At 36.2% G+C, this 13,679-nt stretch overlaps 1 protein-coding gene across 1 annotated transcript; it reads right to left on the bottom strand.

Moving 5' to 3' along the window:
* Nucleotides 1-901: 901 nt before the first annotated feature.
* LOC134235528 (uncharacterized) lies at nt 902-12,023 on the bottom strand. Its single transcript, XM_062717670.1, has 4 exons — nt 12,001-12,023; nt 11,677-11,741; nt 1,646-1,786; nt 902-1,391 (listed from the first exon to the last, which is right to left on the bottom strand). Exons 2-4 carry the CDS (start codon nt 11,738-11,740, stop codon nt 946-948), a joined length of 651 nt encoding a protein of 216 aa, XP_062573654.1. The 5' UTR covers nt 11,741; nt 12,001-12,023; the 3' UTR covers nt 902-945.
* Between the last annotated feature and the right edge of the window lie 1,656 nt (nt 12,024-13,679).

The following is a 13,679-nucleotide window of genomic DNA, read 5'->3' as shown; positions in this document are numbered from 1 at the left end:
ATGATAGACTAGGAATTCATGTAATTTTGATTAGTTTTTGTGTTAAATAAACATAGGTTATTATTTATTTAATTTTTTTTATAGCTTACAAGAGTCGATGGTTCTGATTAAAAATAAGTTCGTTGTCAGCTGGCGTGTCGTCTTGTAAAACTTATAAACCTATATCAACCAAACTTACCACAAAGTATCCTTGGGTAAAGGGGATTCAAGTTTGTTAAAATGAAGGGCCACGCCTTTTTCATGTAGAGATGATTATGATTTTGTGAAAAAAATATTTTATTACATCTTTTGATAATATTTTTCTCAATTAAAAACTACTGTGTTAGAAAATATCAAACTTATGTGGAAGCATTCTCAGGTAGTTAGATTTAGAATTGTTCAAGTCATGACTCATCCCCGGGGTAGGATGGGGCCACAATTAACAATCAATTTTTTACATAGGAGTACGTAGGGAAACTTTAAATATCATCTTCTCAAACACAACAAAGTCATGGTTGGTCATATTTATATTGGAAACATCCTCAGTGTAATTTCAATTTTTTTTTCCAAATCATGACTTTTCAAAGTTACCAGAACGTTTGTATTTGAATATTTTGAAGTTGTCTTTGTCATTGTTTGTTTTTTTAAAATTCTTGTGTCTCTGACAATTGGAATAAAGCATCGGGTTAGGATACTTTGTCATGAAAAACTTTATTCCTTTACCAAAGTTTGACAAAAATGTTTTACTCTCTCTCTCTCTCTGTCTCTCTCCTTGAAAAGTTTGTATTCTTAATTCTTAGGTCTTATAATGTCTTTGTAACAAATAAAATATGTGCCTTTGAAAACATGAAAGATTAAGATAGATTGAAGTAAATTCTAAATAATTTAGATATGACCTCTACATAAACATACATATCGCTGATTAAAATTTACATAGAATATTTTGTCCTCCTAGAGAAATGTTAGTTATTGAAGAGTTTCATAATTTTTAGCATTTCCATTCAGAGAGGCATCCAAAGCGCATGCATTTTCGGATTCTTTGTTCTCCAACCGACGCAATGCTTCTATGTTGGTTGTTCCTTTCGAATCAGTATTCAGGAAAACTGTGAACGTTTTTTCCGATGTGTTTAGATTTATCTGAACCTTTGCCATTCCGCTGTAAACGGCCATATCATTAAGAGTCTGGTAGTTTGAGCTTGTCTTCGAATAATTTTCAGGTCGAGGATTGGCAGTCACTTTGATCCCGTTCCTGTGGGTACGTTTGTACGCCAATAACATGACCAGAACTACAAACGTTCCAACCGAGAAGGTAAGGGATACAATCTGCAAAATATTCACTGCATTCTTTTCTTTTTCGTGGTTTTCTTCAGGATTAAGAGCCAAGCTTCTGTTTTGAAAGCCTTGAAATTTTTCTGTCAAAAGTAATATAACATTTAGCTTAAAGGTGAAATATCCCTCTTCTCCAAAGTTCGCCATTTTGAAAAAAATTCCAACATTGGTTTTTAAATGTATGTTAAATAATAATATTCTTTGAATCTTTGACACTAAATGCCCCCAATCTCGTCGATTTGAGCTTAAAAAGTTGAAGAAACAAAAATTAACTTTTTTTAGTGTAAATATTAGGACGGAAACATTATTCGTAGCTTGTACATTTCTATACCTTTACCTGTTGTGGTCATTGGACACCCAAATGAAACATTACACTCAGTCTTTTCACACTCGACACACTGATAGGCACAGGCCTCTCCATATCGACCAGGACTACATTGACCGGTACAGTTAATACCGATGTAACCAGGATCACACTCTGAATTAATGGTGATAAACATGAATTACATGGCATAAAACAGTTTTAGATGAATTTACATTTAGGAAATTAAGGGTCTTTTCGTAACTGGAAAAAAATAATGGTACGTTTCCCCCTTTCTATATTTAGAGGTCGCGTCATCAAGCTAACACTAATGTTAGGATCACGTTTCCCCCTTGCGGGTTTATAACATAAACTTAACTGAACACCTTGAAATTCAATACATTGCCGTCGGACCTCTTGCATACCAAGGGTATTTCATTCAGTATTCAGCGAAGCCTTTCATTAAAATTATCTTGGTAGTTCACGGAACTCCTAAAACTCAGAGTTGGGATAAGATGTCGTGGAGGATTAGCATCCCTTGCCGACTAGTCACATCAGCGGTCTCCTTGTCATGATTTGGAGGGAGATAATGAAAAAGTCCGTCAACAATTCAGTGTGTAAATTATGGTCTAACAATTAGTATGAAAAACTTTAGCATTTAACTTAACGAACCAGAAGTCTCTGTCGAGACTGTAGCTCTACTGGTTTGTACTTATAACAAAGGATGAGAAAAGAAACAATTGCCACCAGACCAAAACCGTAGAAGGAGTAGCGTTTTAAAGGAATTTCACAGAAAATTCTATTTTTAGTAACCATGGCAACACCATTCATCGAAATCAAAACCCGATGCACTATTTTATGTATCTTAGTGTAGACTACATGGGTGCCAAGTTATATTAAAATCAGACCAAAACTGTAGAAGGAGTAGCGTTTTTAAGAATTTCACAGAAAATTCTATTTTTAGTAACCATGGCAACACCATTCATCGAAATCAAAACCCGATGCACTATTTTATGTATCTTAGTGTAGACTACTTGTGTGCCAAGTTATACTGAAATCAGATCAAAACTGTAGGAGGAGTAGCGTTTTAAAGGTGTTTCAAAGAAAATTCTATTTTTAGTAACCATGGCAATATCATTCATCGAAATAAAAAAACCGATGCACTATTTTATGTATCTTAGAGAAGTCTACTTGTGTGCCAAGCTATATTTAAATCAGATCAAAACTGTAGGAGGAGTAGCGTTTTGAAAAATTGTTTACAGACAGACGGACAGACAGACAGCTAGACAGACGGACGGACGACGGACACCTTACTATCGCATAAGCTCTTCTGGTCTCTGACAAGTAGAGCTAAAAACTGTGCTTGCTGAAATTTTTTTCATCGAGAAATTATTTAATTTTACTTGTAACACGTCATTTGATTGGATAAAAGATTTTATCCATTTTGTATATTATCAAAAAACGTATTACTCCGCTTGACGTTACTTTTAAAATTTGATCATTGTAAAGCCTTATTCTGAGGAGGAAATTATCTCATTGTCTGCACTGAAATTAAATTATAAGGAATGAAGCTTATTTCAACTTATATTATACGATATATAACAAAACTTGGGGCAGTTTACGCTTTTTTTGTAAAACGCTTCGCGGTTTATAAAGCGTAAACTGCCCTAAGTCTCACTGCCTAAACTGAAATTAAATTATACGGAATGAAGCTTATTTCAACTTAACAAAACTTTGGACAGTTAACGCTTTTTTATAAACCGCTTCGCAGGCTCGGTCGCTATCACTTTCTGTGTCTTCGGTCAATATCAATTGCCATGAGTCCTTATAACCCCATATCGACCTACACTGAAGTCCATAATTGTATAATATATTAAGTTGAAATAAGCTTCCTTACTTAATGGAAATTACGATATAATGACTTTAAACGAGACTGCTGATATTCTTGTTTCATCACCTTGCCGTCTATGACGCGACCCTCGTTTTACCAAATTATTCATACGTTTACGTAGAACACTCTCTTGCATATTGCATCAACCGAGAGAAATAAACTATTGCAGGCGATGAATAAGTGAGGGAAAGTTTAGCTGCAAAACTGTAGCTCTTCGACAAATATATATTGATAGACCGGAGAGCTACAGTGCCACGAATTGAAAAAACTATATTTATTGCGCACAAAAAGTTGCGCAAGTGTATGGATTAATTCTTCCTAATTCTTACCACAATTGCAAAGACTTTAGATTTCAAAACATTCCGTACTCTTCTATCAAGTATAATTTAGTATTGACTCCGACACGAAGCGCGTTTACAAACCAAATTTTACAAACCAAAACGGCAGTATAAACAGACGAAATTTTCGATGATCTCGATTTCAGGGCCAGGAGGGCTATAAACAACAACTATAAGGTACCGTATAAGTAGAATTTTTAGCGAGGATTTAATTTTGGCATTATGAGCGAAGGGTGCCGAGATCGCTAAAACGGAATATCGCTAAAAATTAATTGCGTTTTATTTGTAATAGCTTCTTTAATGTGCATTTAAAATCGCTAAAATAACATCTCGCTATAAATAAATTAAGAGTTTTTAAGGAAAAATCGCTTAATTTGCGTCTCGCTAAAATTTTCTACTTATACGGTAAGTTTTGTTGTGGAAACAGTGAAAGATTAAATGATTAAATCGATAATCAGCGCACTTTTTTGTGCACAATAAATACACAGTTTTTTCAATGGGTGGCACTGTAGCTCTCTGGTCTGTCAATTAATTTTTTGGAGAGCTACAGATCTGCAGCTAGGGAAAGTTAAATTCGTCAAGTTTATCATAAATCTTGTTTTTTTGATTACCATAAACGTTTTCTTCAAGTAATTTAATATCCAAATATGAAACAGATGTATAAGACACTGCGATATCTTTTGTTTCAAATTTCTACTTGACAATGCGACATTTAAACTTTTTGTTAAAATTCTGCAAAAATCAATTATATATTTATACATACGTATATAATTTACTTTGTATCACTTTATCTTAAAATTACTTCCTCATTTTATTTTAATCACGTAAATATTGCGCTTTAAATTTCTGCATCAAGTCTCAGTGTTTTGTATCTATAATTGATCCTTTACAGAGAATTTTTGGGAATAAATTTAAGTTTAAAGTCACGAAACACTGTGTACATTTTTTCAAAAAAAAAATATATATATATAATTCTTTTTTTTTTAATGCACTTATAAACAAATATAATTGTATTTTACAGATTTAAGTAATGGATATATGCCGAATACTGTTCTATAGGTAAAATTATCAGACTGTTTGAGGCCCGTTAGGGCCTGATAATTTTACATATAGAATAGTATGAGGCATATATATCTTACTTATTATGGTTTTACTAACAGCGTGACAGTTCACTTGATAGGGCGTGCTAAAAATTTTTATCTCTGATAATCATTTTACTCATCGATTGGATGTTTGATTTCAATGGAATCAATAATAATTTGCATAAGAAACACAGAAGCCAGCAATACCACTGACAATACTGACCAATCGCATTGAATAAACAACAATAACACGTGAACGGACAAAGCAAATTTTACTTCCTATAATGATGATATTGATAGAGCAACATACATATATATAGATATATATATATATCTTCTTCTTCTTCCGGTATAGTGCAGGGCCTTTTGGGCATCATCGCACTTTGTTAAAACAGGACACAGGCGCAGTGTAGAGTCCTCTATTTACAATTAAAAACTGGATAAAAACACTACTGACACCTTAAAGTTTACCAACTTTTCCCAGCCCCGACTTGAATAAGTCAAGGGATTGGGCTTCTGTGACGCTGGATGGTAAAGCGTTCCACAGACGGAATAAAGGATCGTTTATATGTGTCTGTTCTGGCAAATGGGATTTGCAGTTTTTGTTTATGGCCTCTAGTAGCAGCACCAGTAGGATGGAAATAAGGTGAGGATGGAATGGCTACTAGGGAATGCAAGATCTTGTACATCAACACTGCTTTGGCGGCGATGTTGTAGCATCTCCCATCCCAGCTGCTGGATCATGGAGGTGACACTGCTGGTGGTCTGGTAGTCAGCCAGCACGTACCTTGCAGCTCGGCGCTGTACACTTTCCAGCTTGCTGATATTGTTCTGGGTATAGGGATCCCACACAGTGCACGCATATTCCAACTGTGGTCTGACCATTGCTGTGTAGCACATCTCCTTGGTCTTATGAGGACAGGATGGTAGATTCCTCCGGAGAAAAGCTGTGGTGGAGTTTGCCTTCTTGCAGACCTGGTCTATATGAGTGTTCCAGCTTAAGTTGTTGGTAATAGTTACACCCAGGTACTTAGCCTTGTTGGTTATATTCAGGACCTGGTTATGTATGAAATAGCTTCCCTGGATGATCTTCCTTTTTCGTGTGATGCGGATGACCTCGCATTTGTCAGGATTGAATTCCATTAACCATTTCCTTTCCCATTCTTGGAGCCTGTCTAGGTCCTGTTGTAGTGCCGCTATGTCGTCTGGTTTGCAAATCTTCCTGTACAGGAGGCAGTCATCTGCAAACAGACGGGCGTTTGATTTCACTTGTGTAGGTAGGTCATTGATGTACACAAGGAATAGCAATGGTCCTAGTACTGTCCCTTGAGGTACTCCTGAAGTTACTGGCGCTGAATCTGACAAGATGCCTTCCACTGCAACGCGCTGGGATCTGTTGCTTAGGAATGACTCTATCCAAGACAAAGTTGGGCCACGGATACCATAGTGGTGTAACTTTTTAGCCAGCCGCTGGTGTGGCACTTTGTCGAAGGCCTTGGAGAAGTCGAGGAGCACGGCATCAATTTGGATGTTGTCATCTAGCCCTTTTGCCAGGTCTTGGATGGTGACTATGAGTTGAGATTCGCAAGATCGTGATTTGCGGAATCCGTGCTGCATATCAGATAAGATGTTATGTTGGTCGAAGAACCGCATGATGGAGCTATGTATGACGTGTTCCAGGACTTTGCAGCATACAGAAGTTAAGGACACTGGTCGGTAATTTGATGGTTTACTCTTGTCTCCTTTCTTGAAGATTGGTGTAACGATGGCTGTATTCCAATCTGCTGGTGTTGTGCCTTGATGTACTGAGGCCTGGAAGACAAGTGTGAGTGCAGGTGTGATTTCACTGGCCATTTCCTTGAGTAGACGTGTGGGCAGTTCGTCAGGACCACTTGCCTTATGAGGGTTAAGCCTTGATAGTAATTTCCTAATGCCCTCTTGCTTGATGGATATGGTTGGCATGTCCGGGATGGAACTTGGACCAAGGACAGGAAGTGATGAGCCATCCTCTGAGGTGAAGACAGAAGAAAACTGGTTATTCAGTATCTCCGCTTTTTCCTTAGGGTCAGACCGAGGAACTCCCTCCTTCTTGAGTGGTGAGATGCCGCTGCTGTCACACTTACGGTCTTTGACTAGTGAGAACAGCTTTTTGTTGCTCTTATCGTCACTCACAATATTTTCAATGTATGAATTGAAGGCCAGCTTGCACTCTGTTTGGCATGACTTCTGTATGTCTTGGTAATACTGCCAATCTTTTTGCCTTTTGGTCTGCTTTGCCTTCCTGAAGGCTCTCTGTTTTCGGCGAGATAGCCGTCTGATTTTCCTATTGCACCAGGATTGGCTATACCGTTGTGAAGTCATCTTGGTTGGCACATGTTTCTGTAGGGTATTCAAGCATTTTGACTTAAAGGATAACCAGAGTTGATCCACTGGTGAGTCAATGCTGTGGTTTGCTGTAAACTCTGTAGAGAACTGGTTTAGGTCTTCTCTCATACCATCAAGATTTGCCTGTTTCCACAGGTGGATGAGACGTCGAGCTGGTTTTTGTCTAGCTGGTACAATGTTTGAGTCGAACAATATGGCATCATGATCACTTAGGCCTGGGATGTTGACACACTTATTTACAAGGGTGGGGCGGTTAGAGATGATGATGTCCAGTATATTTTCATTTCGGGTTGGTGAGTTAACAATCTGCTCACTGCCAATGTCTTGAATGGTATCAATGAAGGCTGAGTTCATAGCCGCTGGGTTGCTATGGCCTATGATTGTGGCTGAATTCCAGTCAATGTCTGGTAAGTTCAGGTCCCCTCCAAACCACATCACTGAACCATTGTGCTTGTTGGACAAGGAACGGATTTCACTACATAATGAATCCATATACAGCTGGTCACTGCTAGGTGGCCTATAGATTGATCCTATGACCAGGGGCTTCTTTAAGTTTTGGACCTGGAAGGTAGCTGCCACTATTTCACAATCGGTGTTGAGCTGTATTTCTGTATCCTGTATATTGGAGCGAGCTATGATGGCAACTCCACCATGGGGGTCTGATGGTCTGTCCCTCCTGGCAATGAACTTATAAGATGGTGGTAAGACTTCACGATCATAGATATCTGATCTAAGCCATGTCTCTTGAGCTAGGATTATATCTGGGTCAGTTTGCTCTAACATATGATGGAATGACTCTTTTTTAGCTCTGATACTTTGTAGATTTATTGATATGACTCTGAGCTTGCGTTTGGAATATGAGTAATTTTCCTGCTGGATTTTCTTTGGTGAAGATGTAAATTGTGGGGGGCCTATGTCTGCATTTGTTGATATCGAGACCCTTGTTGTTGATAGGTTAGAGTAGGACTGGGTTGATGATTCTGATTGGTGTGGTAAAAATCATCAAACAGACTTGAGTTAAAATTTGGAAGACCACAGGAGCAGCAGTACCAGCTTACATCAGGTTCTGCGTAGGCATTGTACATTTGGGTTGTCATACCCATACAGTCAGTGTGGTACCAGAGTTCACAGTTGTTGCAAGCTACAGAATGCCGAGTGCGGGACCATTTGCAAGCTTTCCCACAGATTTGACAGGGAAATTTAGGGGTCCTTGGGCCTGGATTTGGATGGCAATCGTTGGATAGTAAAAGGGCTAAAAGATGCAGGTATAAGCTACATGACTTACCAGCAACTTTTCTGGATACTAACACAATATGTTGTCTGATTATGGAATTATCAACTTGGAAAACTTCAGCACTGATGTCAAAGCTGTCTATCAGAGGAAGAGATCTTTGTTTTGGTACTCTCTGAAATCTCCCGATGGTTACCAGAAACAATAACACAATTTGTAGTGTGTTCATTTTCCCGGGAACATTTCGTAAACAATGAAAGTGAAAGTAGATAGTTGAACTTCCGGTTACGATTTTAGATCATTAGAAATAAATCTGTTAAAGATTTGTGGTGAAAACGATATAAATACTTCATTTAGGTGATCTTCTACCAAATCTGACAAATATAGGAAGATAAGGGATCATCTTATTGGTAAATTTCATAAATTTTTGATGAGCTGTGAATCAGGACGCCTCTCCCCTGCGCATGCGTCTTGTTCTCGTCTAGTACAACAGAAGCAGAGTAGCCTTACTAACTTTCTTATACGTATTTAAAAACCCATCCGGTCAAATCACAACAAATATAATACATGTTTTTTTTAGGACAGAAAAACTGGCTTCGACTGACCACGTGTTGCTGGTGACTACAAATGCCGTACCGGTAAACAATCATTCAATGTGATTGGTCAGTATTATCAGGCTATTGTTGTATTCCGAGTTTCATATGCAAATTAGTATTGATTTCATTGATCCAATCGATGAGCAAAATGATAACCAGCACACAAAATTTTAGCACGCTCCATCAAGCAGACTGTCACGCTGTTTGTAAAATCATAATAAAACATTGTCATTTAAATGTCCAAAAGTTACCTGGAGAAGTCCGATAATAACACAATGGGAGTTCAAGCATCCATTGTTTTCTACCCGTCTGATAAGTAGATAAAAGAAATGAGTGAACGGTAAAAAAGTGAGTGAACTCTTGTTTCATTAATTTCATTCATTCAATGGCAGTCGTTTCGTTTAGCAGGGCAGGGATACGGTGGTGAAAGATTTTTTTTTTTTTGGGTGGGGGGCATTTTTATTTATAATGTGGATAAATTGACATTGATACTGGCATAAATTTGGGTGATATTGTAACCATCACCATGGCAAGTAAAATGCGGATTTTCACCCTATAGCTGAATTTTTAGCTTAACTAATGCACCCCTACTAATGTGTTCGGAACCTTTTATTTTTCGGTGTTCTGTAAATTATAAAACCCGATGAGTTCAGAGTAGCTCTGGCAGTGGATCTGGCGAGAGTTAGCGAAACTTCAGCGAGATAGGGTAAATTATTCACGGAAATGTGGCTAGGAAGTGACTAGCACGTGGAGTCATGGTAAACAAAAAAGTTATGTTGCGTTTCAGTTTTCACCACCCTAGAATCTGAAAATGTCTGTAGAAATGTATTTCAATCAATCGATCTCTCTTTCATTTATTCAAACTTATAAAATAAGTTTTCACCATAATACAATCTTCGGCAGTCTTGAATTAAAGTTTCTTTCTTGGACAAATATTTTTGCATGGGAACCGGGACTATATTTTTTGGCGTCAGATTAGCAAATGAGGCACCAGCATGATTTTAACTGACCAATCAGCTGAATGGGTATTGCATTATGGGTTACTACGAATACTACAGGAATTTTACGCTTGAAAAAAAAGAAAATCTTATGGTAAATGAAAAGCATTTTTAAAAATATAAGTTTCATGCTCATAATGACAAACAATTCATTTGTTTTATAAACAGTGGAAGTCTAGGTTTCTGAAAGTCGTACTGCAAAAGCGATTTGCGTCTGTATTAACTCCTTTGTTGTACTATCGGTGAATATATACAATTGCCAGGTGAATTCCCTGACCGAACACGTGATCACGAACGTAAACAAAGTTTTGTCCATTTAAATGCATAGAAGATGCTGCTCGTTTTCCTTACCCTTGAAGCGCTGGTGTTCTGAACTGGACACAAACTACGTTTTCTTGAACATCTCTTTTCAGTTAATTTTTATCTTTGTATTTTGTTCGTAAGAATATTTTAGTTATTTTGCAGTCCATTGACATGATCCTAAATTGACCTGAACTACGTGTTCGAAATAAAATGTAAACATGTATTTGGTGTAAACGTTGCTATTCATTCAACGATTGTTCAGTTGCTCGTGGTAAGATCCTCTGTGCTCATTTATAACAATAGCTATATAAGGCAAACAAAGGTTCGTCAGTGTAGATGATAATACACATTTTTTTCCAGCGAATCGGTCACTAGTGAGCTCTAATTTTCGCCGAAAAGTATGATATATTGTTATTTTAACACCCCCTCCTTTAGCCACCCTTTTTGTGTTGAAAATCATGAAAGTCTTTCAGAAAGGTCTGGAAACATTTATTACAGGACATGTTTTCAAAAGAAACAGGCCATAGCAATATCATGTTTACTGCCAATTTTATTTATAAAACCGGTTCTACCCTATAACCTTTGAATAGATCAACCTAAACCACGTGTCTTGAATTTAAATCACAATAACATTAGTAGGGGTGTAATGGAAATTCTCAGGATTTGAAAGTGTGGCCATCGGGGAACAAACTTAAAAGGAGATTGCAGAATCTTTTTTTCAGAAATGGATTTAAATTCGCTTATTTAAAGTGCTGAATCAAAAACTTAAAGAGTGAAAATTAATGTTGTGGAAGGTTTTAACTCGGATTCCTTTTCATGGATTTGATACAAGTATTTTATATTGTGATCAACTTAATTTCCTTGCGTTTGGTTTCCCTGAATTTTTTTCCTAACATTTTTGTTTGGGGTTTCTGGACATATTTAATCTTAATTTCGCTCTTCTTTTTGTTATTTAAATACCGTCCGATTTTGTTATCATTACCGTCCGGTAATATATTATCAGACTGGTAATTATTATTATCGGACGGCTACTGGTAAATTTTTAGACTGCAAGAACAAAGACTTGACGTCACAGCAATGTTTTAACTTAAATGATCTCTTAGAAGACACTGCAGATCAGTCAAATACGTTGATTACAAAATTAAACTCTCTTTTTACCTAAGCTTTAATTTGATCTCTGATCAAATAGGATATGCATATTTTTATGCATTTTTACATATCAATAAAAAGAAAGTTTACTTACTTGTGCTGCAATCTTTTGTGATTTCATTCCATTTATAACCAGCGCAACACTCAATTCCATTCATTCTAAAAAGAAAAAATAACAAAAGTAGTAGATGAATATGATAAATCAGTAAAAGAACATGACATGAAGGAGGACCACTCTGGAAAGAAAGACGTATTTGATTTGGTACATTTCTAAGTTCTACACAGAAAAGACTCAAAGAGACTCATTTCTGTGCTCATTTGCATTTAGAAAATATTAAGTGTCTGTTGCCGTTGCCTAGTTCAAATGTTAGGTACATGTACATGTATATTGTATAAAATGCATTTAAAATTCACAAACTTAAAATTTTTGTGGGCGATACATGCACCGTTTGTTCTCTAAATGAAAATTCTACTGAAAAGTCATGTCTTCTACAACTTTAAAAGAAAATACGGGAAAATGCACAGGTTCATGACATCACAATTAGCACTGAGAAGGTCATACTGGAAAACGATTTGATATTTTCAATAATTCAGAAAGGATGCATATGAATTTCTAACATCATTTCTTTCTTAATTTTATAAAAATACAGGGCAAGATTTGTATTGATACTGTACCCTGTTCTTTAATATTTTTTTACAAAGCAAAAATCACAACATTTTTAAAACAGAGTACATTAAGAACAATCCGAACACAAAGTTCTCTTTGTAAAATGAAGTCATGGATTCTGTTTTACAAAGAATAATAATGATGATGATAATATATACTAATAATGCTATTAATTTTGAGGAGAACTATTTTAAAATAATTTTGATTTTACGAGTTTTGGTCTCATTCGTTATTTCTTCTGTTAAATTATTGTATTCTGGCCATCATAATAATTTTTTGGAAAAATGTTCTCATCGTGAAAAAGTTAGGCAGATAGTCTCCGGACGGTTAGTTGCTCGGACAATGCCCGATAAACTTCTGAATAATAAATACATTTCAAAAAATTTCAAAGTTTACTCAAATTAACAAATTAACACTTGACCAATTTATCAGCATAATTTTGATAAAAGGTCTGAATTGGATAAAATACATACCCCATACAGTATAATGCACCTGTCCCTTTGAAAAACAATAGAAAAAATAATAACATGCTGGCAAATTTTGTTGATCCACAGAAAAAAAGTCAAATAATTAGTTTAACTTAAGCGCATTATATTTTAAAGTGCTCAATTTTCAATTTCAATTTCTTAATAACCTAGCTGGTTTGGTATGGGAACACACCCCCTTGACAACCAGCTGAATCCATACAATCCCTTCATTTCCAGTCCTTGGAATTCATGGGAAATTCCAGATTGAATAAATGTACATTCAACTTCAAACAGTAGCTCGATCTTACCTCGTGTACACAACATCATGGCTGCTAGATCTGTATATCAGTTAAGACCTCCCCTTGTTTTATATCACGTCCGTTACATTCTTGAGCGGCTTTGAACTAAAAAAAGCAATACAATTTTACACCCACAGTTGTTTAATTATTTTAAAATTAAATTATAAGGAATGACTCTAATTCTTGGCCAAATTATTCGATGATAATCTGGTTTGGGTCAGTTTAGGCTTTTTTATAATCTGCAATTCTAATCTTCTATTCTATAATGTACATGTACACGTATCCTGCATCTATACGTTAAATATTTTTGGTGTATATTTTGTTTTTGAAACATTACTTTGATTTAGTACCCCCTAGGAAAAACGGATAAAAATATTTCACAGTTTCCAATGTACAAATGATTCATGCAGATCACTGGCCCCCACCTTCTTTCCAAAATTTTATCTTAAGAGTCTATTGTCCCTGTCATAAGTTAAAACAATAGTATTGTACAAAATATCAGAAGCGTGTTGATTAAGTGGATTTCTAATGAATAGGTTAAAGAATTGGCTGTCTAGAATAAAACAAAGGGAATTCGGGGTTTTCCCAGTTAAAACTGAGAATATTGGAAATTTTATAACGTCATAAAAAAAATTACCGTCAGTCAAAAAAATCTTAGCTCTTT

The sequence above is a fragment of the Saccostrea cucullata genome, unplaced genomic scaffold, assembly GCF_032062105.1.
Source record: "Saccostrea cucullata isolate Sc308-1 unplaced genomic scaffold, CSIRO_AGI_Scuc_v1 ctg403, whole genome shotgun sequence".
In the NCBI taxonomy this organism is placed as follows: domain Eukaryota; kingdom Metazoa; phylum Mollusca; class Bivalvia; order Ostreida; family Ostreidae; genus Saccostrea; species Saccostrea cuccullata.
The sequence above is the reverse complement of the archived record's forward strand: the minus strand, read 5'-3'. Positions and strand labels throughout refer to the sequence as shown.